The sequence below is a fragment of the Phalaenopsis equestris genome, unplaced genomic scaffold, assembly GCF_001263595.1.
Source record: "Phalaenopsis equestris unplaced genomic scaffold, ASM126359v1 Scaffold000873, whole genome shotgun sequence".
NCBI classification, from domain to species: domain Eukaryota; kingdom Viridiplantae; phylum Streptophyta; class Magnoliopsida; order Asparagales; family Orchidaceae; genus Phalaenopsis; species Phalaenopsis equestris.
The window spans coordinates 1,367,615-1,394,348 of NW_018165313.1; the positions used below are offsets into that span (position 1 = coordinate 1,367,615).

Here is a 26,734-nt window from a genome sequence, read left to right on the forward strand (position 1 = left end):
CATTACATTTCTTCACTTTCCATTAACCTAGGATATCTCATGCCCGTAATGGGTTTTGGAGAGCTTAATTAAATGGACTTAAATAAAGTTTGGTAGCCTATTGGACAGCCTACTTAAGGATGCCCTCAATCTTAGTAATGTTTTTCAGGGATTTGATTCAAAAGACATATAAGAGAAAATCTTGCCTTTCTTTGAAACTCAGCAATCGAATCCAGGAGTATTTGATTCTGCCTCACAAGAATAAGTGTTTGCCTGAGAGCTACAATACAAGTGATAAATTCAATAATAAAATTATTTGATTAAATGGTTTACCATTTGGGACTTTATACGCTTCAGCGCAGTTTCGAGCCTTATCTCTAGTTGCTGAAGCTCTATCACGCTTAAGGTATCTAAATTCTCACCCATGGCATGGCTGAAATACACATGGGAAGTCCACATTAAACTAAATTCTCTCTCCATATTCTGCAATGTTGTTTAAAATAAAAAATACATATTACCTTTGGCTCCTCTGCATGGCATCAACCTTTCGCTTGAGTTCTCTATATTCGCCATACAATTCTTCCTACAGTAAAGCAGCGAGAAAAGTTGAAGTCATAACTCTATTTGTTTTTAGTGGTTTTTCCTTTCTAAGAGAATCTATATAGAACTCTTCGTAAGTTGATACACAGCTTAAATAGAGGCCATTAAAGAAAGTTGGAAGTTTACAGGGTAAAATCATCCTGTGGGTGATGATCTATACCTGTGACAAAGGTTCTTTTGGAGGGAGCGCTTTTTCTGCATAGATGCATTGCTCGTAACGCTCAAGAATCCTTTGCATGCTGCGCAACATGGCAAACATTAGTAGCATGCTCACAAATACGTAGCAAATCTACAAATACACCAACATATCCATGTGTATATTTGACCATTTTGGTGAGAATTTACTTGAAAACTTGGCTGGAAAAGTCGATTTTAAATCAAGTAAATGCAAGTTAAATTTAACATCGATCATTTGTTAGGATCAATTCAGTGCAAAGTAAAAGCCGGCCCTAATTTGCTCAATATAACTCGGCCAGTCATCTTTCCCAAATCTACTACATCTTTAGATTTTGTTCTGCCGTCCACTTCGTTGTCTCCTGCCCATAGTACTGATATAATACTAAATGACACCTCAGTCCAATGCTCTAGGTGAGCAAGTCAAGTATGACCCTGTTCAAATTGATATCTCCTTCCCACTGTACTTGTATACATCTAAATGACTGTTCAAACCAATGGTTTAGATGAGCAAGTCAAGTATGAGACTGTTCAAACTAAGTTTTAATGAACCATTCATTTATTGAACTTCATTTTGACTTGGCCTCAAGCTTTGTTTGATTGCAATTCATTTTTATCCCCTAGCATGAAGGTTTATTCGAACAATGTTGTGTTTTGTTAAATGAGTTTGGGCTTATCAAATAGATAAATGACTTCATCGGAAAAAAATACAAATGAATCGAAGATAACAGAAGAAAAAAATAGAAAGTCGAAAAAAAGAAGAAAACGCAAGTGCTACTGCTTAACACAATTGTGCTGAGAAATGTTCAAAATTATAACATAATATCCCTTTTAAAATTTGTGATATTCAATCATATAAGAACAAAACTGTATATAAGCTCAAATGAGAAAAAAGAGAAAATAACATTCCACAAGCGATGCAGTTGATGTGCTTAAGGGTTTGTTTGGGGCAGCTGCAGCTTAACAATAATCCGTTGACAAACAGCTGATCGTGAAGCCCCTAGACCCTACTTTTGATACTACACCTACTGAGATATTACAAGATTATTGTTATATGCCTACTTTAAGGTAAACTCATACACATGAAATTATATGATTTTTTTAGTAGCTTGAATGTGCTTAATAAAATAATTTGTAGTGTAGGATTGCAGTGGTGCAATTGATGAAATACATATAGATGCCTATGTTCTTAAAGCTAATATGGTGGCTTATATTGGAAGGCGTGGTTCACGATGTAGAGTGTTATGATGATTTATAACTTTAGCATTTGTTTCACATTTTTCATGATCGGCTGGGAAGAAAATGCACATGATTATCACATCTTTAAATTTGCAACTCGCACTTGATAATATAATTTTCCAATGCCTTCTCTAGGTACTCCTTAATTGCACATGTAATAGATATATCTTTAGAAATAATTTAAACATAAAGATTTTATGTTATCCAATAAGGAAGTATTATTTTGTGGATGCTAGGTACTTGATGTAATGAGGATTTTGAAGTCATATCCCGAAACAAAATATCACATCTCAGATTTTGAAAGTAAAGTAGTTCGTGGTAAAAAAAGTGGTTAACAATCAATACTCATCATTACATGGTGTTATTAAAAAGAATTTTGGTGCTTGGAAGAATAAATTGCTTATTTTAAGGGACATGCCTACATATTCATTTAACCAACAAGTCAAGTAATGGTATTGACAATAACATTACATAATTACCTAAGACATCGTACTTCAAATTATGACATGGAGATATATCACACATATGTTCTAGATGAGGTTTATGAATAGAAGGTTGATCAGTCAATGACTTATATCAAAGATGTCATGGACCACCAAACCTAGTGCAGTGAATGTGTTGATATTATGGTCCAACTAAGGTCAATATTACTAATGCTTTAGTTGTTGAGTGAAACATTAATGACTAGCTTTGTGATATGGTTATGTCTGATGTATACCCTAATCATTCAGTTTTGCTTGAGAGATTGTTTCAGCTAATGTTTTTATGTAATTCAATGGTTTATGAAAGGTGTAATTTTGTGAATCCAACAAAATATTAAATATTATGCGGTATTGTTGTTATCCTTTATTGATAATGCATAAAATAAAATTTTATATTCTTGTAAAAATATATAATACTGTAAATTGAGTTATGAAAGAGATAGAGTCTGTCTGTGGCAGCTGCAACTTGTCCAGCTTATCCAGATAAGCGGCTTATTCTGATCAGCTGCTGATCTGCAGTTGATCCAAATAAGATGTCTGACTGTTTGATTTGTGGGTTTGGAAAACAGCTGATTAGCAACTGATTCTGGATAAATGATCATTCCGCCCCTGATCTGGATAAGCTGTCTTGCTGTTTGGTTTGTGCGTTTGGAAAACAACTGATTTACAACTGTTTTTGGATACATGACCATTCTGTTACTGTATAGTTGTGCTGTTTGCAATAGAATTGTCTCAGCTGTATATTTGATAGTTTAGAATAAAAAAAAATCATAACAGTACAAAAAAAAGATACACACCTCACTTAACGTGAGTATCAAGAAACCTAAAAAAAAGAATGTTAAACATCAGTATAATGAAGTATATCAATTAATGTTATGCTCTACCTCTTTAACTAGTGCTAGTTATGGTTAATAAAAACTCTCTAAGCTTTAAGTATGACAAAGCAATTCAAATGGTTACTCATGATATAAAGACAATAACCAACAATAAGCATACGACGTCCCACCGTAATTAAAATGCACACATGACAATTGATCTGACTGTAATCATGTAGTAACATGATCATACATGTAATCCTATTTGAGGAAACAATCATATGCATCATAGTAGAAAATTCTTACACCATAAAATAAGCTTCTTCCTTATTTTTTGATAAATGACCATTCAACCCATGATCTAGATAAGCTGTCTTGCTGTTTTGTTTGTGCGTTTGGAAAGCAACTGATTTACAACTGTTTCTGGATAAATGATCATTTTGTTACTGTACAGTTGTGCTGTTTGCCATAAAATTGTTTCGACTATATATTTGATTGTTTATAACAAAATTTTTTTTTTCATAATAGTACAAAACAAAAGATACACACCTCACTTAACAGTGAATATCAAGTAACCTAAAAAAAGAATGTTAAACATCTGTATAATGAAGTAGATCAATTAATGTTATGCTCTACCTCTTTAATTAGTGCTAGTTATGGTTAATGAAAACTCTCCAAGCTTTAAGTATGACAAAGCAATCCAAATAATTACTCATGATATGAAAACAATAACCAACAATAAGGATACGACGTCCCACCGTAATTAAAATGCACACATGACAATTGATCTGACTGTAATCATGTAGTAACATGATCATACATGTGATCCTATTTGAGGAAACAATCAGATGCATCATGGTAGAAAATTCTTACACCATACAATAAACTTCGTCCTGCACAACTGCTATCACAATTTCGACAATTACGATAATACAAGCAGCCAGACTAGCCTGCACCAAGGTTCATCAAGAGATACAAAAATTTTATGGTGTTACTAATAACTAATGATAGTGAGATATGAAACATTTTTAAACTAAAGAATTGCAAGAGAAGCTAAACCAATGCTAGGCCTTTATTGCCAGACCTTTCAAAATCTACACATCTCAATGCTTTACCTCATAGAAGTGAATTACAAAAGAATCTAAACGAACAACGAAATCCAATCCATCGATAATGCCCAAAATCAGAGAATGCTCTAAGTCAGAGAGCCGAAGAAATGCTTAACAGAGAGCCAAGAAATGCATAAAGAAGAGTTTCATAGCATAGAACCAAAAACCTCATAGAAGCGAATTGCAAGAGAATCTAAAACAATAATGAAATCCAATCCATCGAGAATGCCCAAATCCCCCAAATTTAGAGAATGCCCTAACTCATAGAGCCAAAATAATGTTTAACAGAGAGCAAACAAATGCATAAAGAAGAGTTCCATAACATAGAGGAAAAAATAAAAAAAACTCTAATCTATCGACGGTTAGGAGAGATCTCAGTTACGAGAGGGATACTCAGATCTTACACGAGATTGACATAAGGAGGAAAGAAACTTACGAGATCGGGAGAGAGAAGCGCGAGAGAGCAGAAGGCAGACGGAGCGCGATTTCAGTGGAGTCATTCGAGGGCAACGAGGTCAAAAATGTGCGATCGAACGCGGGTCGCGGGATCGACCTATGTTTTTTTAAGGGTCCTAAATGCCTTAACCTAAACCGTAGTGCGAACACGTTAAACAAACACCACGAGGATGTTTGGAAAACGCCTCCCACTCTTTTAATCCGCCCCAAACGGACCCATAGTCATGTGAAATTCTCTTAAATTTTTGGCGAGTGGATATACAAAAGAGCATATTAGTCATCTTTCCAGAAATAATTGCAACACATTAGATTCACATTAGATTCACACTCTTAGATTTTTGGCTGGACAATACTTTCTCGCAGTTGGTTCTTTCTACATCAGCTTTATAGCTGCTTTTCACTCTTGCAGCTACCCAAATCAGATCCTTGACAAGCTTAAAATCACCAATAATGAAGTAGGAACAAATCAAACCAAAGTCAAATTTACAGAAAATATTCTTATAGAATGTTGAAAGAATATATTCTGCTAGCTAAATAACATAATGGAGAGGCTTTAAGTCTTAAATAATCGTAATAACAAATTTAGGGAGATCACACCAAGCTTGCAATAAAAAAATATAAAAATAGTTCAAAGCCAAATCTTTTTTGAAAAAATATTCAAGTCGGTCCTTTGTTGGTGCTAAAATGACTAATGTCGTCGCTTATTGCACACAATATTACAACAAATCTATGACTATATAATTCATATTTTTTTATTACTTTAAGGATCAAATAAACAGTGGTTAGGCTTCAATATGTTATTGGTTTGATTAACATAAATAGACTCTTTATAATGTAAGGGCTATGCAAGATTGTGTGCCTAAAACCTTTACATTAGTAAGAAATATTAATGGATTAGGTATGCTTTGTTTTTTTTGGAAGGGTAACAAAAAATTAGCAATGGACCACAAGATTCATATAACTAATTCAATACAACGTTGCCTTAGAGTTAAAGAAAGTAACCCAGCTAAAAGCATTAGAAATTCCTAATATTGTGGTAAAAGAAATCTAGTTAATAATAACCTGTCAAACAATATATTAGGATAAACAAAAAAGATCAATTCAATGGCACCCTGCTTCAAATCAAACTCCTTTGGAGTATTTATCTTTCTACAATAGGATAATGAATATTTTCTCAATGAGTCAATTGCATTTTTTCTATGATGGACAAAATATGCATTATTCACTTGAAAATGTCTTATAACATGACAACTGTTAGGGTAGCGCCTCCCCACCCCTCCATGCGGATCATGTTATCACTTTCTTGATCAGTCTTCCACTGTCAATACTGCCTTTCTGATAGCGCCAATCACATGATTCTTTCCTTTTTTTTTTCTCTTTGCCTCACCTTGACACCTTCTCGATCTCCCTTGTCGCACTTGGTTTGCCTCTCTCTCCCTTGTATCGTTAAGCTACCACCTTCGTTTATGATTTAAGGCGAACAAGATTGACGACATTGCACTCGTCTCACTCTTCTTCTCTAGCAACTTCCAAAACCGCTTGAGCAAGCTTCTTCCCCCACCTTACCAAACAATCACTGAAGCATCTCAGCCTTCCTCTTTGCTTACCTCCTCCTTTGATCGACGATATGTACAACCCTTTATTGTTCGCCGTAGTCGCCAACTCTTTATCCTTCGCTCTCTATCGAACTTGTCTCCTGACTTGCAGATGAATTGCTATGTTCTGCGATTCAACTTGTTAATCTCTGTAACTCCTTAATATGTGGGGATGGTATGTTGACCAAAACATGGACCTTTTCTGGATTGGCCTTGATTCCTTCGGACATTTATATGTATCATAGAAATTTCTTGATTCTCGCTTCATCGTGCATTTAAGTAGATTGAGTTTCATGGTATGTTTTCTTAAAGTTTCAAAGATTTTTATATGTCTTTTATGTGTTGTTTGAGTGACCCGCTCTTAACTAGCACATCATCAACATACATTTCAATTTTTTTTCTTTTCTGTTTGGCAGAAATTACATCCAATCATGTGTTGGTAGGTTGCACCCTCGTTTTAAAGCCTAAAGGGCATTAAATTATGGTATAACACACCATCTTTTGTAATGAACATGACTTCTATGTGTTCGCCGAGTGTATTCTTATCTTGTTTTAACCAGAGTAAGCATCGAGGAAACTCATGATTAAGTATCTGAACATGGAATCCATCCGCGTGTCATTTCTTGGTAAATGATAGTTATCTTTTGAGTAAGTTGCATTTAGACTTGTGAAGTCGACACACTTATGTTACTTGCCATATGTAGCCGGCCTCCAACAACTTCTATACCTCTTGACATATCGGTTTTGCCAATGTGATCACAATCAATCTCATCTTCTGTTTCGTTGACCGGGCTGCTGGGTTGATGTGTAGTTGATGACAAATAACATTAACTAGTACTAGCATTTTTGCAGTCAGCCGAGCGAGTACATCATGTTGCTCCCAGAGCAAACTGATAAGATCGTCCCTGTGACTTGCAACAAAAGATCCACTTAGAAAATTCACCTACCTCGTCAACTGCGACATGTACCTTAATGATCTAGCTTGTCTCAAGACCACTTCTTCGTTGGGTATCGAGCTCGAGGGATTCTTGATGCAGGTTGCTAATGGCCTGCAAGTAGCAAGTGCACGATTGCTTTAGGTCGTCTCACAGAGCGATAACTTTCCCATCACTTTTGAATTTCACCATCACGTTGTGAGTGGACACCACGACTCAAAATGAGTTGAGTAGAGGACAATCTATAATGTCATTATAGGTTGTCTGCAAGTCAACTATAATGAAATCCACCACGACTGTAAATTGTTATTCACCTTCCCACCAGGTAATAGACAATGCTAGGGTTCCAAAGGTTTCTTTTCTTTCATCTGAGAAGTTGTAGAGTGGCTCAGGCATTGCGAAGAGACAAGTGGCTCCCAGGCCCAATTCTGTCTAAATTCTAACTGAAGATTATGTTTAGTAAACTGCCAATGTTAATAAGTTTACTCTCAATCTGATAGTTGATGATGATGGCAACGACCATGATTGCATCGTTGTTAGGATAGCCCTTGGGTGAAAGATCTTTATTGGTGAAGCAGATTGGTGGATGATGTGTGGCACGTCACGGAAGCAAGGCTGCTACACACAATTCTCTCAAGCAAAGCCTTTTCAAACTAACTTCGCGAGCTGCCTCACTTTTGTCTCTCCCAAAGATGGCAGGCAAGATGATGTATGTTAAATGTGATGTGATTTATAATAATATTTATCATAATTTTTGTGTTATTTTATACTTTTTGTGGGCATATTTTGTGTTTATATGCAGTTTACAGGGACAAAGTAAGAACTAGAGAAGAAATGGAGCCAAGTAAAGAAGTGCCTCGATGTCCAAATCCAATGTCTAGGCGCCAGTAGGCTAGCACCCCATTGCTAGTGGGAGGGCGACCCTCGCCTAAAGCAGGTTTCTTCTAAACAAAAGGCAGAGAGCAAGACATTGCAGCACCAGGGGATAAGCTCCCCCACGTCCAAATCTATCACCGCTCCACCACCTTGACCAGCACAGCTGCACCTAATGTGCCTTAATTTGACTAATGAAATCACGACACCACACCCATTACAAGCTTCACAATACTGCTTTGTCAGTGACTTAGCAGTCCCTAACAACTTAAGTCAGTTTCTGACAGAGTTTGAGTAATTCGAGGGCTGAAAAACACTCAATCTTAATTCAAAAAATAGAGAGCACACCCCAAACACTTACCAAGTATCTTGTGAAGGTAATCTGAGCACGCCCCAAACACTTACTAAGTATCTTGAGAGGGCAAGCAGAGCACTTGAAGAGGAAGACCGGGCACTTGGAGGAGCACTTTAAGGTGTAAACCTTGAGTGTGAATTCATGAGTTTAAATGAAAGTGGAGTTGCATTGTAATAAGAAGTATCTATTGGAGCAAAATATGATTTGCTCAAGGTTTTTGTTCTCTTTACTTTTTGTAAACTTTAACTTATGTATCAATGAATCTTCTTGTGTTTTCCTCATTAATGTTTAGGAACTAAATTTCACTTGAATTGGTTTCGCGAAATGATTGTTCAATTCATGTAATTTTCTTACCATAAATTCTCATATGTTAATGTGCTAACTTTTAATGCTTTATTTACATTGAAATTGGTCACTTGGAATATTAAAATTATTTTTGATCTAGGATTATTGACCGTATAATAGAAGAATAATTATGTTAACATACAATTTCTAGTTGAATATGAATATTGTCATTAGGAAATTGCAATCACATAGTTAAATATGAAATCTTGCACGTTTTTATATGGTTAAGGAAATTTAATCATAATATGAGGCTCCAATGTTTCTTATGTCAAATGATAGGGTAAGGAGCAATTGTCTTTGGTTGTCAACTGCAATAAAAAAAAATTTGATGGATGAACAATAAAATTTTCACAAGATCCAATTCAAGGAGGATTTTCTCAATTGTAATAAAAACCCAAAAATATTTAGTTGTCACTGTTAAGTTTTAGGATTTTTCAGAATTTTTTCAGACCACTATAGCATTTCGAACTAAACAAATTAGTTAACTATTACTTGGACTGTTTGGAATTAACTCGTCCATGGTGAGATCGATACATATACTAAAAATTCTTATATTACTTGATTGACATGTATACTTACATGATAACATGTGCTGCATCATAATACAAATCATGTTTTTTGCATAGTTGTCGGAGAAAGACAATGATTTTTCAAATTAGGAGATCACTAGTTGAAAAATTGATGTTTAAATTTGAAAACTGTAATGTCATCTTTGTTTTGTACTTTGCTGTGTATTTTGAATTATCTCTGTTGTTATTTAAAGTTATAAAAATCCAAAGAATTATGAATTGTGTTTTAATTATTTTCTGTACTTTTTTATTTTATTATGTTCTTGCTACTTGTGTTTTGTTTATTGCTAATGACTTGTTAGTATATTGTCACTAGTTAGTTATAAGTTGTATGTATAGGGTTGGATCTGTTGAACTAGTATCATTTGACCCTGAATTAGAAAAAAACTCTCAAGAACTTAAAAAATTAACAAAACTCAAAAAGACTTTATGAGCAATGACAAATAAACGGGTAGAAAATGACTAGCCTAAACCCCTTAGGGACTTTGTCAATCCTTTGATAACTTCTATTCACCAGAGTATTCATAACCCCATCATAGAAGCTAACACTTTTGAACTCAAACCTCCCATAATTCAGATGGTCCAAAATAATCAATTTGGAGGTTCACCTACAGAAGACACAAATTTACATTTAGCTAATTTTCTAGAGTTATGTGTGACTTTTAGGTGTAACAATGTCTCAAATGATATTGTTAAACTTAGGTTGTTTCTATTTTATCTTATAGACAAGGCTAAAATGTGACATAAGTCATTAGCGCTATGATCCATAACCACTTGGAAAATCTTTGCCCATAAATTTTTAGCAAATTATTTTTCACTTTCTAAAACTGTCAAGCTTAGGATTAACATTACCTCTTTCACCAAGTTGGATTATGAATCAATTTATGAAGCATAAGAGGGATTTAAAAAGGTACTTAGAAAATGCCCTCTCCATGGTCTACCTAAATGATTGATTATACGGGTCTGGTGAGATCATTAAGGACTATTATTAGATGCTACTACTAAGGGATCGTTAATGTCAAAACATTTTAAGGCTTATAAATTAATTAAAGAGATGACTACAAATAATTTTCAATGACCTTCTGAGAGAGTGAATCCTAAAAAAGTAGTCATACCTAAACCAGATGTTTTGTCAATTTTGATTGCATAAGTAGCAACAAGATCCAAAAACTTAGATAACTTGGGCCTGAATTCTACATCATGATCACTAATAACCGGGGACAACTTTTTTTTTGATAATTAGTTTATCCCAGTGCTATAACTTGGGAGTCATTAAATGCGAGAAACGTCACAACGCTTATGAAACACCTACAATTTTAGGAGGAGGAATCACTCTAAATTTAACTAGATTAATAATAACCAAAATATAGGAAATCAACAATGGGGTAGTAACCAATAAAGCTCCTTAGGCAACTAGAATAACAAAAGAAATAATTTTAATTCGAGATCGAATTATCCATCATGATTAACTTTTAGTAATCAATTTAAGGGAAAAAAATTATCTTTGGAAGAGTTGATGTTACAAATAAGAGATCCAATGTAAAGTCAAGCTGCAGTATAAGGATTATTGAGAATCAATTAGCAACTTCATTAAGCCACATACACCAAGGGACATTACCAAGCAACACTGAGATGATTTCTAATGACCAAAATGCAGAATAGTCTAAAGCCATAAAATTTAGGAGTTGGAAGAGGTTAGAATGGCTTACCATAAAGAAAGATAGATTAGAAAAACCTTAGCTTGAGAAACTTGTTGTGAAGCCTACACCAGACTTAGGGAAAGCACATGTTTGCAAAGTTATAAAAAAAAGCTCGCACCATCTTTTTCTCAGAGATGAATAAAACAAAAATTAGACGAGCAATTCTTTAGGTCCTTAGAAGTATTCAAGAAGCTTACTATTGACATATCATTTGCTGAAGTTATTGAAGAGATAACTAGCTATGTTAAATTCATAGTAGTTATTTTAAATAAAAAACTTAAGCTAGAGAATTTGAAACTGTAGCTTCAAATGAAGAGTGCAGTGCTATTATCCAAAGAAAAAAATCTCAAAAATTGAAGGACCCTGATAGCTTTACTATTCGTTGCACTATGATAGCACCCCGACGCCTCCTCGACCGAAGCAGTTTTCTTCCGAACAAAAGATGAAAGTGTAGGGCATTGAAGCGCCAGAGGACATGCTCCATGTGCCCAAAGCCAGCGCTGCTGTGCCACCATGACTAGAGCAGTTGTGTTTGATGCCTTAATTTGATCAATCATATCATGAAATGTGACACCCAATCGCAACACCACTATGCCCCCAGTGCCAGCACCTCGACGCCGCCTAGTCAATGCATCGGTGTTCCCTACTGACTTAAGATGGTTTTTGACAATTTGAGTGATTCAAAGGCTTAAAGCACTCAATCTTCATTACAAAAATAGTGAGCACGCCCCAAACACTTATCAAGTATCTTGAGAGGGCAACCAAAGTACAACTTGAACACTTACCAAATAGCTTTAGAAGGAAATTAGAGCATGTGAAGAGGAAGACAGAGCACTTGGAGGAGCTTTTTAAGGAGTCAACCTTGACTGGGAAGGTGGTGAGTTTATGTGGTGTGTGTGTGTGTGATTGTGATTCAAAGTAGAGTTCCATTGTAGGAGGTATCTTCTTCGAGCAAAACATGATTTGATCCGAATTTTTATTCTCTTTACTTTTTGTAAACTTTAACTTGTTTATCAATGAATTTTCATGTGTTTTTTGCATTAATGTTTAGAAACTAAGATTTCACTTTCTCGGATTGTTCTTGCGAAATGATTTTTCAATCAATCTAATCTTCTTAGAATAAATTCTCACATTTTGATGTGTTAACATTCCATGCTTTATTTACTTTCAAATTGGCCATTTGGATTGTTTGTTAAAATGGATTGTGATCTAAGACTATTTTTCGTAGGCTAGAAGAACAATTATGTTCACACAATTTCTTGGTTGAATAAAAATATTGCCATTTGGAAATTGGAATCACATAGGAGAATGTGGATTCCTGTGCGTCTTTAAATGGCCAAGGGGTCTTGACTATGATATGAAGCTCCAATGCTTCTTATGTTTTGGAATGGAATAATGAGTAATTGTCCTTGGCTGTTACCTATAATGGAAAAGAATTTGTTGGATGAATGATTGAATTTTCACAAAATCTAATTTGAGGAAGATCTTTCTCAATTGTTGTAAAAACTCAACTATTTAGCACTTACTTTAAATTCTAACATTTTTGGAATTTTTCGAAACCACTAGACCATTTCAAGCAAAACTTAGAATTAGTAGACTAGCATTTGAGACTGTTTGAATATTAACTGATTTCCCGTGGGATCAATACACATACTCAAAATCTATCTATTACTTGGTCGACACATATATTTGCATGATCACGTGTGCGTCACTGTAATATGGATTAAGATTTTGGCACCGTTACCGAGGAAAGTCGTTGATTTTTAAATTAGGGGAATATTAGTTGAAAATTTAAGGTTTGGATTTGAAAAATATAGTGTCATCTTTGTCTTGTACTTTGTTGTGAGTTTTGAGTTATCTTTATTATTATTTAAATTATATAAAAAAAAATATTATGAATTGTGTTGTAATTATTTTTTGCACTTTTTTTATTTTATTATGTCCTTGTTACTTATGTTTTGTTTATTATTGTGACTTATTAGTGTAGGGGTACTAGTTAATCTTAGGTTGTATGTGTAGGACCGAAATTGTTGAAGTAGTACTGTTTGACCCTGAAATAGAAAAAATGCTAAAACTTACAAAAATAACAAAACTCAAAAATGTATTTAGAAGCAATGACAAATAATTAGAGAAAAAAATGACTAGCCTAGACTCCTTACTAACTTTGTCAATCATTCGACATATGAGATTCATAAGACTATTAACATCCCTCTCATAGAAGCTAACACTTTTGAACTCAAACATGCCATAATTCAGATTGTTTGAGATAATCAATTTGGAAGTTCATCTATAGAAAACCCAAGTTTACACTTAGCTAGTTTTTTGAAATTACGTGCAACTTTTAGGTATAACGATGCCTCAAATGACACAGTTAAGCTTAGGTTATTTCCATTTTCCCTTAGAGATGTGGCTAATATGTAGCTTAACTAGTTAGCACCAGGATTCATAATCAATTGGAATGAGTTATGCATAGAATTTTTTAGTTAAGTACTTTACACATTCTAAAACTTTAAAGAGTTACTTAGGAAATGTCCAAACCATGCTCTTTCTAATTGGTTCATTATCCAAATGTTTTGTAATGAGTTGGTGGAATCATAGAGGTATATTATAGATACTAAAGCTCGGAGTGAGGGTCGTTAATGTCAAAACATTTTGATGAGGTCTATACATTAATTGAGGTGTCTACAAATAATTTTCAACGACTTTCTGACAGAGTGAACCCAAGTTCACTAATAATTGAGGAAAATGCTACGAATAGTTAGTTAATCCTAGTGTTGTAGTTGTAGAGTCATTATATGCTTTAAACAATACACCCAATAACCTGTATATCCTAGGTGGAGGGAATCACCCAAAATTTAATCAGAATAATAATAACTAAAATGTAGGAAATCAACAATGGGGTAGTAACCAATATAACTCCTTAAGAAACTAGAATAACATATTCAATTAATCACCATGATTAACTTCTAGTAATAAATTTAAGAAAAAGAAATTATCTTTAGAAGATTTTGTGGTACAAATAAAAAGTTGGATGCAAATTCAAGTTGTTGTCATTAGGAATATTGAGAATCAATTGAGATAATTAACAAATTTAATGAGTCCCAGACCCAACATTATTAAGCAACATTGAGATGAATTATAAGGACCAAAATGTAGAGTAGCGTAAAATAATAGGACTTGAGATTGAGAAGAATTTAGAAGAGGTGACCATATAGAAAGATAAAGTAGATGAACTTGAGCTTGAGAAACTTGTTGAGAAGCCTACACAAAAGTTAGGGAAGGGAAAGAAAGGCCCCATGTTAGAAAAGTAGTAGAATTTTAAAAGGATTGCATAGCATGGATATCACCCAAGCCATTTTAATCAAGTCTCTAGGTTTAGGACTTGAATAGATAATTGCATCATTTTGCATGTCCCAAAGAGAAATCCCTTGTGCTTCTCCAACTCGCATAGCCCAACATATATTTCTACTTAAGTGATTGTCTAGTGCGCTTAGGTTATTAGAAGACTCTCCAATCGAGCCGGGGTGTTGGTCTTTTTGTTGGGAGCATTTCCAGTTTTATAGTTGAACCACCATTTCTCTTTTTTTTTTAGTGACATCCTTGTTATTTCGACATGTATAAGCCCCACCTCTTGGAGCTCCATTTGATAGTCTTATGATAAAGTTTCGTTCTTCTGATTATAGGGCTATCGAGGTTTCTGCAGATAACACAATTCACAGATTGCTGATCAGGGATCTCCAAACATGTTGGGTCAACTGCTTTCACGAATAGGTAGACTTAGGATCCTAGTGACTTGGGATGACGGGTTCGTGATACGCTGACCCAACCACCTCTACCTTTTAGGGATTACTCCTACTTCCTTTGACTGCTCCTGTTGAGCCTTGTTGCTCCCTTTCCTTCGTTAGTGTCATCTTGACTGCCTTATTACTGATGATCTGTCACCCGTTTGAGATACAACGTTTTGTCCTCTGCTCTTACGACCCAGATGTGCTTTGACGCATGAAAATTTCTCGTCGGGATGATTCAATTATTTCACAGGCTCTGTATGCCGATGAGTCCGTTGCCTAGGTGGGACCATGAAGACTCATCCTCTGCTCCGTGGCTCAGTGGGAGTTTTGAAAGCATCTGAGCATTCTCTTGCGAAATAACTGTCCTTTGATCGCCCTGCACTAGTTGTCACTTTAAATGTAAGCAAAACTCTTTGGATCAAGAGTGTTATTGGGCAACTCCTAAGATGTAATTAACCACGTGAGATATGACCCTTTGGGAACACTGAACCCCAGAACAGGTAAACATACTTGAATCTCTGGTTGTAGGTAGCTTTAATAGACATTATTTCGTGGGTATTTGACACAAGCTAATTCGATCCATTCTCGTTCAGACGTATGTGCTTAACCCATCCTAGCGAGGTTTGCCGCATGGAGGTTCTCCACGTTCTTTCTCTTGTTTGTCCGTCTTTGTTGTATATTCCGTTTTTCCAATTCAGCTCTTTTTCTTACCATTCCACATTATTCGAAAGTGAGACTTATTCTGAAAAAAAAATTATACGACGATTGATAAGCTGACGACTTATTTAAAAATAAAAAGAGAAAATAACGAAAACATATCATATCATGTATTAGGGGCTTTTGGCTCCTCTCTTGACCCTTCTTCTTAGGAAGTCTTTCTCACATTCTTCTTCTAACCTCCATATTCAATATATAAAAATGGTCACATGAGCTTGAGAATACCTCATTTAACCTTAGAAGGCCAAGTTGTTGTGCACTTCTCTCTCTCTCTATTTCTCTTATCGCTCTATTCCTCGGACTGTCTCATAGGATAAAATCTGAACAACATTGTTAAAGGATCTCCTATAAATTGGGGGACCATATCATGTATTCGAGGCTTTTGGATCTTCTTTCTTAACCCTTCTTCTGTAGGGAGTTTCCCTTTCTCCTTATAACCTCCATATTTGATATATAAAAGGGGTCACAAGAGCTCAAGAATACCTCATTTTGCCCCAAAGAGGCAAGTCGTTGTACTCTCTCTCTCTCTCTCTTTCTCTTTCTCTTTCTCTTCTTCCTGATTCCAACCGCTCTATTCCTTGGGCATGTGTCATATGACAAGTCTGGATTCAGCATCTCGAAAACTTTGATGAGCGTGGAGCATGCTACCAACAAGAAGTGGAATGACACAAATGAGAGATCCACCACAAAGACACTCCTAACAGGGAGCACACCAAGGAGTTCATACAACAACTGATTCTAAAGTTGAAAAATTATGTTTCCGTTGTCTTCAGTGAGGTTTTGGCTCGAACTCGAGAAGTACATTTGAAACAGACGGCTGACCCCCAATGGTTGCTGAACTCCTATAGGGAAAGCCGCCAATGATACCTTGACAACTCTCGGTCGACTCTGAGCGGCTGACACCTAAACCAACGATGAAAAGGCTCTATCATTTTAAACCTTCTATATTTCTTTTACTATAAAAAAAATACATGAACCTTTTTGATGGTTTCCTTAGTCTAATTGACACTCTGAGAACTCAAACTCAAGTAGCAAGGCCGATAACGACACTAAAGACGTCCAGTCGGCAAAACGACCCACAACGCTTCTGCATCGTGAACCTTGGTCTCTAAACTTGAATCAGATAAGGCTCTGGAGATGATTTTCTACTTAGTAGCGACAAACTTCGTGAAGGGTATGTAATAAATCACCCTACAAACAAGCTTCCATGGTCACCCTAGCGAGAGCAGCAACAAAATCCACTTAATAAGCCTAACACAAGGGGTAATCCTTATGAAAAAAGTTTGATGATACAAACCAAGTGTTGTAAAGCACTGGCGACACACAAGTATATATGTTGTAAAAGTAATATATTAAATTGAGTTTGATGTATCGATCCCATATGAAATGAGCTAAATTCCAATGTAAGAAAAATTTTAGCCTATTGATTTAAAACCTAGCTTGAAAGTTTGTGATTTTGTTTTGAGTAAAAGTATCCATCCTAATTTTCAAAAATGATAAAAAATCCAAGCTAACTATGTGAGGAAGAGAGGAATGGAGGCTTAACATAGTAATTCTACTAAAAGTATTAGACAGGAGAAAAATCATCCTTATACCCTTTCGGTAGTTTATGAAAGTTTAGCTATTGCATTAGTTTATTTCCCTAAATCCAGTGAAAAACCTAAAAAATTAAAGTTTTCCATCTAGTTTGCACAAATTTAAAGGAAATATCTCTATTTCATTGAATTTGCGTAGTTAAATTTATCGTTTCACGAAGATCTCTTTCAAATTTTTAGGTTCACAATAGCTTTTAACGTTTTAACTAGCTAGGCTAAAAGTAAATTAAGAATCTAGGTTGTCCAAAAACTAATAGCAAGTTTCAAAATGAATCACATAAATTATGCAAACCAAACATCCCTAAACTTCAATAACAAAAAAAATGAAATCTACTCACTACGCATGATAATACCATCAACAACATTTTATCAAAAGAAGAAATCATACACAAAGAGTTTGACAAATGAAAAATAACAAAACACTTTGAATACTTATCTCTTTCCTATTCTAAATAGGATGATGAAGATGTCAAAGTTTTGAGAAAAATAGGCTGAAATCTGAATAGGCTCAATGCTTTTCCCTTTGCTTTCATTCCAATAAATAATATTCTAACAATCTATTTTAGGTACAAAATAAAGTGAATTTATTTTAGGTAAGTTAATAATACATATTCATAATCTAAATATTCAGCTAAAAGGGAAATAAATCATAATAAAGATATTGAGAATAAAGAAGCTTTTAATTATAGAAAACTCCTAATTTAGCTACCTGATTTCCATCCTTTCTGATTGACATCCCCCTCAAATTGATGCTGACTGATCAGGAAACATCAATTTGCCAACAATAAACTGATAACACTGCAGAGAAAAAAAAATTCTCAAGCCATGAGTGTCGAAGCCTCAGAGTGCCAAAGCTTGAAAATGCCGGAACCAATGAGTGTCGAAGCCTGAGAATGCCGAAGCCCGAGAGTGCCGAAGCCTGAAAGTGTCGAAGCCTGAAAGTGTCGAAGCCCGACAGTGCCGAAGCCTCAAAGTGTCGAAGCCCAAAAGTGCCGAAGCTCGAGAGGCCGAAGCCTGAGAGTGTCGAAGTCTGAAAGTGCCGAAGCCCAAAAGTGTCGAAGCCCAAAAGTGTCGAAATCTGAAAATGCCGAAGCCCGAGAGTGTCAAAGCCTAAGAGTGTCGAAGGCCGAGCGGCTGAAGCCCGAGAAGGCCAAAGCCCGAGAGTGCCGAAACCTGATAGGCCAAAACCTGAGAGTGTCTAATGTTGAGAGAGCTCAAGAGTGTCGAAAAAGCCTTAGATGCTGATGAGCGAGACGAAGATGGAGGCATCAGAGTAGCCCATGGAGAGACCTATCTGCCTCATATTGTTCATTACAACCATCCCCGTTCCCATGTCGCAGAGAAATGAGACGAACAATATCCATAACTACAATTTCCTCATAGCTTCCCATATAGTATGGTCCTCTACGATCTTCGATCTCTTCTGAATCCGCTTTCATCGATCGCTGCTCACTGCCAGTTCAGTAAAATTGCCTCCTCCGTGCTGCTGCCAGTGAGGAATGACGCTTGAATCTAAGTCTCGGCCACCTCCAGTTCTGAATTAGCCGTTCGCAGTGAGGATGATCAGGCCTTGAACCAGAGGAACGTCGGGTCGATAGTCGGAGCAGCGAGAAGAACGATGAGACCAGCGGAGAAGATCCGAGAGACAATCACTCAGTGATCTCCCGTAAGATCGAAGGTGTGGAGATAAATCACGATAAGCACCGCCGCCGCGTTGATCCACCAGAAATATCGACTCTCGGTATCATCGCCGGCGTATGTTGACGGCAGAGGAGTCTCACAGAGGAAGACCATAGCGATGACGTAGATAACAACAAGTACGACAACTTGCATGAGGATGAAAGAGGCCGAGTCATCGGTAAAAAGAGCAGAGCAGAGTTCAGTGAAGATGGCTGTGCTGAGTCCCACGTAGCCCTTGAGTATCCTTGAGACCGGACCACGATTACGGCAAAAAGTGCATATGCACGTCACCAGAACCGCCGTGTTCATCCACGTTGTGCTATTGCCGCCCATACAGAGGAACATGAACATCTGTAATCGAAGCTCGAGACGATGCGGTAGAAGGCGGAGAAATAATTCCTCCCTTCCCGCAAGAAGGCCGACGGGAAGGGAGTTTTGGCCAACAAAATATTTTGTACCTAAAATAAATTGATGCTTCCTGTGAGGACGAGGACGAGGACGATTTGTTCCTTGATCTTCATGCAAAAAGTGCTGAAGCCGAGATGTCAAAGTCGTGGGTGCCCAAGTGGGTGTTTGGAGGCTGAGGTTGACGACGAGGCTACGGGATCGCGGTAAACGGGGGTCGCGATAAGCGGGAGGGGGCTTCACGAACTGGATGGTAAAGAGAAAGAGAGAGATGCTTTGCGATTTAGGTTTCGACAAAATGTGTGTGTGCAGGCTTTTGAGGGAATGAGGCTTGCGACAGTGAGAGTTAGGAGTAGAGTGGAAATAGCTGATAGAAATGGGGTTTTCGTGTGAGAAGGAGCAGTGAGCGACAAGAATGTGCAGGGCTGCTATGGAGTTCTAGGGTTGGAAAAAGGTTAACGGGGGTGTGTGCTGGGAAGCGACCGAGCAGAGGAGCAACGAGGGAGTGACTGTGCGGGGCTTTAGAGACGGATGGGGAGGAGGAGATCGAGAGTAGGGAGACAGGAGTTAGGGATGCAACGAATCAACAACTGTGACTCATAAAAGAGGGAGAAAAGCGAGATCTGGACAAATAATGGAGAGGATGTGATCTATCGCTTGCTAGAACGTGAGGGAGACCGAGCACTGATCGGTGAGAGAGTCGGCGGTGGTTGCTGGAGCAAAGAAGGCGTTGTTAAAGGCGGGGGCCACTGCGGGAGTTTGAATGAAGGAAAGGCTCTGTCGAGACTGGTGACGAAGTAAAACGAAGATGATGCAGGCGAAGAAATAATGAGATGACGAGCGGACGAGCGAGAATTAAGACAAACAATTAGTTCATCTCTTTCTGCAAGAAGGCCAGCGGAAAGACAGCCTCGACGGTCCTCAATAACTATTGGTGGTTAGGGGAAAATTTTGGCTCTGATAACATGTCAAAGTTTTGAGAAAAAATAGGGTGAAATCTGAATAGGCTCAATGCCTTTTCCCTTTGCTTTCATTCCGTTAAATAATAATCTTACAATCTATTTTAGGTTTAAAATAAAATGTATAATTTATTTTAGATAACTTAATAATACATATTTCTAATCTAAATATTCAGCTAAAAGGGAAATAAATCATAATAAAGATATTGAGAATAATGAAACATTTAATTATCGAAAACTCATAATTTAGCTGACTGATTTCCGTCCTTCTTGATTGATAGAAGATACAAGAATACTTATACACTCTCAATCTCCTAATCACTCTCCTTACTTCAACTCAAAAGCAAGATGAAGATCTTCCCTAGCTTTCTCCACAAGTTCTCTATGCTTAGAACATGTCAAGAAGACCCCCTCTCCTACTTTCAAAGCCTATTTGCGTATTTTTGGGCGAGGAGTCATGCACCAAAACCACTAAGGTGCTTGAACTAGCACGTATGTACTGGTTTGTGGTGCCTAGATGTTGCTCTCGGACACCTAGGCGCTGAATCCGGGCGTTTATGCACTAACTTTCGAGCAGCTAGGCGTTGCTCCCTCACTCAACATGTTATTGTTCTTTAGCCCGGTTACTCCTTTTTTTATGAATCCTACAAAACACTGCACGAGTCTCAGCGGTTACCCCCACAGAGGCAATTACAAGATCTGCTTAAGATCTGACAATAGTTACGACCCGACAAAGACAACAATCTGACCAAACAAATGAGACATGAGTGTTGTTAAACTTGTGTCGAACGACAAAATATCAAAAGACAACCAACAAACTTTCGAAAGTTTAGAGTTATCAACCATTATTAAGACAAACTACCACGTGCAAATAGCGAGGTAAAGTAAAATAACGAAAGAAGCAAAGGTAAGCAAAAAAAGACTGAAAACTTCATTCATTTCTAAATATAAAAATGTACAAGTTTTCTCTACGAAAGAGTTCTTTTACAAAAAATATATATCTTTATGAAGTTTTTTCAACAAATTTTTTTTAAGTCGTAGTAGACCGACCGGAGTTCAGAGTGGATCCTCTATCACCTCTAGCGTTCGAGCCCTCTTTTGTCAATTCCTCGAAACAAGTGTAATGCAGAACAAATTTTTCTAAGTCGGCAAACATGGAGTTCACAAGATTCAACCTAATGAATTGGTCGATCACCATGACGATACCGATCCAAAACTGCTCATTCAGAATTTTCACTTCATGTGGATGAGAAGGGAACATATCGAGGAACTCTTCTTCGATCTTTATAGTTGTTATTTTCTCCTTAGGCATCTTATTTTCATCCTCCGCTGCCTCCAGCTTTTGCTCGGCCACCATCGCTTGCTTCTCTTCCTTCTTCATGAACATAGTCGAAGTGTCTACCCTCTCTGCAGATGTAGCCCTTTTCAATTTCACTCGATCAAGGGGCTACATCTGCAGATGTACCCTCTCAATACAACTGCTCATTCATATGTACCACTACCACATGGGGTTCACAAGATTTTCTTTCAAGCTGCTCATTCATATGTACACTCTCTGCAGATGTAGCCTCGTATGTCTTGATGTGGTAGTGGTCCTTTCAATATAGCTCTGGACGCTTGAGCACCTTGAAAGACTTGGCAAAGGTCATGGACCAGATTGCTTCTGTGAATGTGGATGGATAATCTTTTACCGAATAAGAACCGATATACCAATCCATCTCTGGGTCAATCGCAGTGTATTACCCATTAGAGCAGGTCCACACCTAGACTCCCTCTTCTCGAGAAGGGACCAGACAACTGAAGAACCCTTTCCTTTCTTCTAAAAGGATATAGGCGATGGAGGAATCAATCTAGAAGCGCCCTCCTTCCCTTCCAAGGGGCATATTTATTTCTGCTGATACGATGTTTCTGGTTCAGTCCCTGACTCGGTCTGAATAGTTGAAGAGGGCCGACTAGCCTTTCTCCGAGCGGACATACCTATGAATGTTGCAGTATCAATATGAGGGGAAGCTGACCCTGTCCTCATTTCTGCTAAAGCTTCCTCTCGTAGCTTCACTCTTTTCCGAGCTACCGTACGACCCTTCACGTTCTTGCTGACCTATGCTCCAAGGAACCACACCCAACATATAGGTGTCAGTAAAAACGAAGGTTTTTTTTTTCTCTATAATGGTTAATTCATCAGCGAGCATTCTCTAAATAATCACCATAGTCGTAGAGATAGAAAAAATAAAATCCAAACCTCTAGTGTTGGCTCCGTCGTCGTGAGATTCCAAGTTTTTCTTAGCCTTCACAGCTCTCTTGACAGTAACCAACTTTACCCGAGCCACATCTTATTTTTTTTCTTCAAAGCGGTTCTAGCATCAATCATAGCATCCCGTTTTATTTCCTTTGCATTACCGTTTTATTAACAATGACCGGGTTAGTATACTGGAGAATTGATAGAAACTGTCTTTTGATCCAAGTACTCTTGATGCAAGAATAGTCCACCCCGTCCTTTTTCTTGAAGGTGCCTCCACTCGGGACAGTCATGATCCCCCAGCTCGAAGAAGACGAGGTGATGAAGAACTTCAACTTTCAGTCCTTCACTTTGTTCTCCAAACTCAAGAACTAGAACCGACCAACTGTATCGAACTAAACATACCCATCGACCTCTACCTGGAATGAGAACATATTGCTGAACAGGTCAGTCAACCACGAAATCCCTTTGTACTGACAAAAGACTATATAAGTCATGATTGTTGCAATGGAGTTCGGCTTTTTCTGCGCTGGAATAACACAATATCGCTTGGAAATTGCATAAAAGTCCTGACAGAGAGCCAGTCACAGACCATACCTCAACTGATCCCTATAAATCACCAAGTCATCTATGAACCAATTAGTAGCCCTTTTGTTCTGACGAGCGACCCAGAACTGGATAATCGAAAGAAACAAAACTGACTGCTCGGTCACCACCACCAACCCTAAGGTTTGTAAAGTTCTTTGCAGAGCCACAAAAAAGAGATGAAAATGATTGCAAACAAAGAAGAAACTGAATGACAGACAGGCAAAAGGAAAGATAAAACGAGCGCAAAAGAGCACATTCTGTCCTAATATATAGGGATACGTCGAAAGAGGAACCATCGTGCAAAAATGCTAAGAGAAAAACATTATGTCAATCCATAAATCGAGAAGAAAATAAAATATTTTTTTTTTTTGAAAATACTAAGGGATTACACTCGGACTCTAGTTCAATAGAAGGTACTTTACAAACAGGTTTTCGGTCGCCTCGGCCGAGAAAAGACGCTTCCTAGGCAACATCCTGTACAACATTTGTTTGCTGAGCTGGAACTGATTTTGGTCCGTCGGCCCCAAAGTGGGCCCTCTTCACATAAGCATCCTTCTGCATTTCAATCACTTTTCAACGAAGAGCAAATGTCTCCTCTAGAACTTCCTTCATTAATCGAACCAGCACTTTACGAAGATCGTCCTCTCGCTAAGCTTCAGACATCCGAGCCAGAGTGACCTTCAATTCCTCAAATACTTCCTCATGGATCTTGATGGAGCTGATCGAGTAGTTCACTATGTCCCCCTTGCTCCCGCCTAACGCTTGATGTGAAGGAGTCGACACCACAGCTGCATCAAAGTCACCACTCGTAAGAGGAAAGCCCTCTATTTGGACGCCCTCCTCGATTTCAAGAGACAATTGATAAAAAGTGAAAAAAATAAAAGAAAACCTAAGACAAGGAAACATCCATACTGAGAATTCTCTCCACTGGGAGATCACCAGCAACTCCTTTAATTCCCACCAACTGTTGACCACCGCGGGTTCCTTGTTCTTCGCCGGTTGAGGAGCACTAGCAGTTTGTGGCTGATTCGAGACCACAACATGAGCCTTAGTCGACGAAGCAGCCCCCGAACCACCCAACTCCTTCCCAGCACTGGTTCGACTCTTCTGAGGAACCTCCCAGATAAAATCCGATGACTCCCCTTGTTCGGCCCTCTCAGACATCTTCGACTTCTTGGCAAGTTTCTTCTCCCACTTCTTCCTAGGCTCACCCTTCGGACGGTGTTGTTTCTTCACCCCAGTAGCAGCCATCATCTTCTCTCGGTCCATAGGTTTGGATGAAGAATCTGATTCTTTCTCCATAAGGATATCCTTAGAAGCCAAGCAGATGTAAGGAAAAAACAAATATAGAATGTTGAGAACCATTCACTATGCCCCATTTATAAGAGTCACAGGCTTGGAAACCTAGAGAATTTAATATTGCTTTGAATTATGACTGTTAAGATTTATTTTTTGTTTTAGAAATTCTCTTGTTCTTATCGCAGCTGTCACCATCAAGTAATAAGAGATAGAGAACTAAATATATTCACAAAAAAATGTGTCAGCACGAATCTTGAGATAATCTAACTGTCCAAGATCAAAGGTGATATGATGATGATCCCTCTAACAAAAAATCATAAGACCACATGAATTTGACAGATTGAGAGCCAACCCAGCTGACCGAAGGGTTACCAGCCGACCGAAGGATTGCCAGCCTACCAAAAGTAAGCTCAGCCGACGGAAGAATTGCCAATCGACCAAATGCAAACTCAAGACAAAAGTCTAACACTTCTAATCTACTAACGATATCAACACAAAACTCTCTTAAAAGTTCCCCAAAAGATTATCGAAGATCACTAAGGAACAATAATCAGGAAAACTGGCCGACCATCCCACTCAAGAACTGACTCCTTATTCAAAATCACCGGTGCTCAAATGAAAGCCTACCAAATCCAGCTCAGTCGGCAGACCCAAAGACCTACCTAGCAAAAGACCTAAATATGCAAAACAACGAGAATGCCCTGTACAACCCCATCTAAAATAGATGTAAAATATGTAATTTTATATTCTGTCCCTCTACATTTATAAATAGGGGGACCAGATCATCTATTAGGAGCTTTTGGCTCTTCTCTCTTGACTCTTCTTTTGTATGGAATCTCTCTCTCATTCTCCTTATAACCTCATATTCGATATATGAAAAGGGTCACTAGAGCATGGGAATACTCCATTTTGCCCCTAAAGGACAAGTCACCATGCACTCCTCTCCCTCCCTCCCTCCCTCTTCCTCCCCCTTTCATTCCTACCACTATTCCTTAGACATGTCTCATTGGACAAATCTGATTTCAACAAAAGTAATCAATATAATGCTCCTAAATATGCATTAGTATTTATATTTTGTGAGATTAATTCATTCTTTCGAACGTTTAACCGAGTAAGAATCCCATGGCACCCGTACGTCGTGATCTCTTTTAAGCTCGATCTTGATGAAAAAACTAGATGGTTGGGAGAGTTATAATTAAACAGTTAAAGTTCGTTTGCGTCGCCAGTCGGCACACGTATTTCGGCAGGGCTTATTATTGATCCGACTTCCGGTTGAACTTGAACACGTGTAAAAAAAAAAAAAAAGGCAACACAAATGGTTAGCTGCTTCTACCAAACGCTGTCCGTACGTATATGTGTTGTATATGAGTTCGTGCGGAGAGGACTAGATAACAGGAGAGTTAGGGGTAAAAACAGTGGATATATAATTCTTACACTAACTCTGGTTAACAAGAGAGTTTCAAGAGAACCGGTAGCTTAGAATAGAAGCCGAAAGGTGAGCTTTAAAATATAAAATAAAATTCAGAAAAAAGCACACCGAATAACAACAAACAAGCAGAAAAGCGCAGCAGAATCAGACGATTGCATCTCGTGTCCATTATTGAAGAAAATGCCATCATGGCATGCCGCCTAAATTCGCAGGAATCGATCATTGCATGCCAAAATGCAATATGATCGAGGCCATTTCAAAACACGGATGGATCGATGCCATATAAAACTATGGGATATCAACTGATCGGAATGAGTTGAGAAAGAGAGGGAACATAGCAGGATCGATGGGATGCGCACTTGGAGTCGGTGGAGTACTCGTAGAGAGCTCCCTTGCTGGAGAAGATGACCAGCGCCACGCTTGCGTTGCAGAGGACGGAGATCTCATGCGCTTTCTTCATCAAACCCGCCCGCCTCTTCGAGAAAGTCACTTGCACGCTACCTTTCCCCATCGATCTCGGCATCCTCTCCAAACCCTAATCCCAGATCAGCCAAGAGAAATGGCAACGGATTCAGCTACAAAGAAATATGGGGCTGATGACGAAATATAAAAGGGACTTCCGAGCGCGCGTTCTTCTATTTGAGAAGGGTATTTACATAGATACCACCTTTTTTTTATGGTTTTATTTTTTTATATATTTGATATTTTTTATTTCTTTACATGTCACATATTTGCATTAAAAGTGCTTTACTTTTAAAAGTTTGAAATTAGTAATATTTTTTATTTGATGTTGAAGATGTAAGTGTTATATA

At 37.6% G+C, this 26,734-nt stretch overlaps 1 protein-coding gene and 1 long non-coding RNA gene across 2 annotated transcripts in view; one reads left to right on the forward strand and one right to left on the reverse strand.

Annotated features, from left to right (window-relative positions):
• On the reverse strand, positions 1–26,570 carry LOC110031959 (MADS-box transcription factor 14-like). Its single transcript, XM_020735418.1, has 5 exons — positions 26,282–26,570; positions 740–818; positions 498–562; positions 313–412; positions 1–227 (listed from the first exon to the last, which is right to left on the reverse strand). The coding sequence occupies exons 1-5, from the start codon at positions 26,443–26,445 to the stop codon at positions 132–134; spliced, it is 504 nt and encodes a 167-aa protein (XP_020591077.1). The 5' UTR covers positions 26,446–26,570; the 3' UTR covers positions 1–131.
• LOC110031963 overlaps positions 1–26,734 on the forward strand; it is a 40,505-nt gene that overhangs the window by 1,783 nt on the left and 11,988 nt on the right. The window lies entirely within an intron of this gene.

Bases quoted from the DNA above. Each gene is read 5' to 3' on its own strand.
- LOC110031959 (XM_020735418.1), bottom strand. From the start codon at position 26,445: ATGCCGAGATCGATGGGGAAAGGTAGCGTGCAAGTGACTTTCTCGAAG. The intron at 819-26,281 runs GTGCGCATCCCA...CATGTTGCGCAG, and splicing joins GAGTACTCCACCGACTCCAA to CATGCAAAGGATTCTTGAGC. The intron at 228-312 runs GTAAACCATTTA...CTTGTGAGGCAG, and splicing joins AGCGTATAAAGTCCCAAATG to AATCAAATACTCCTGGATTC.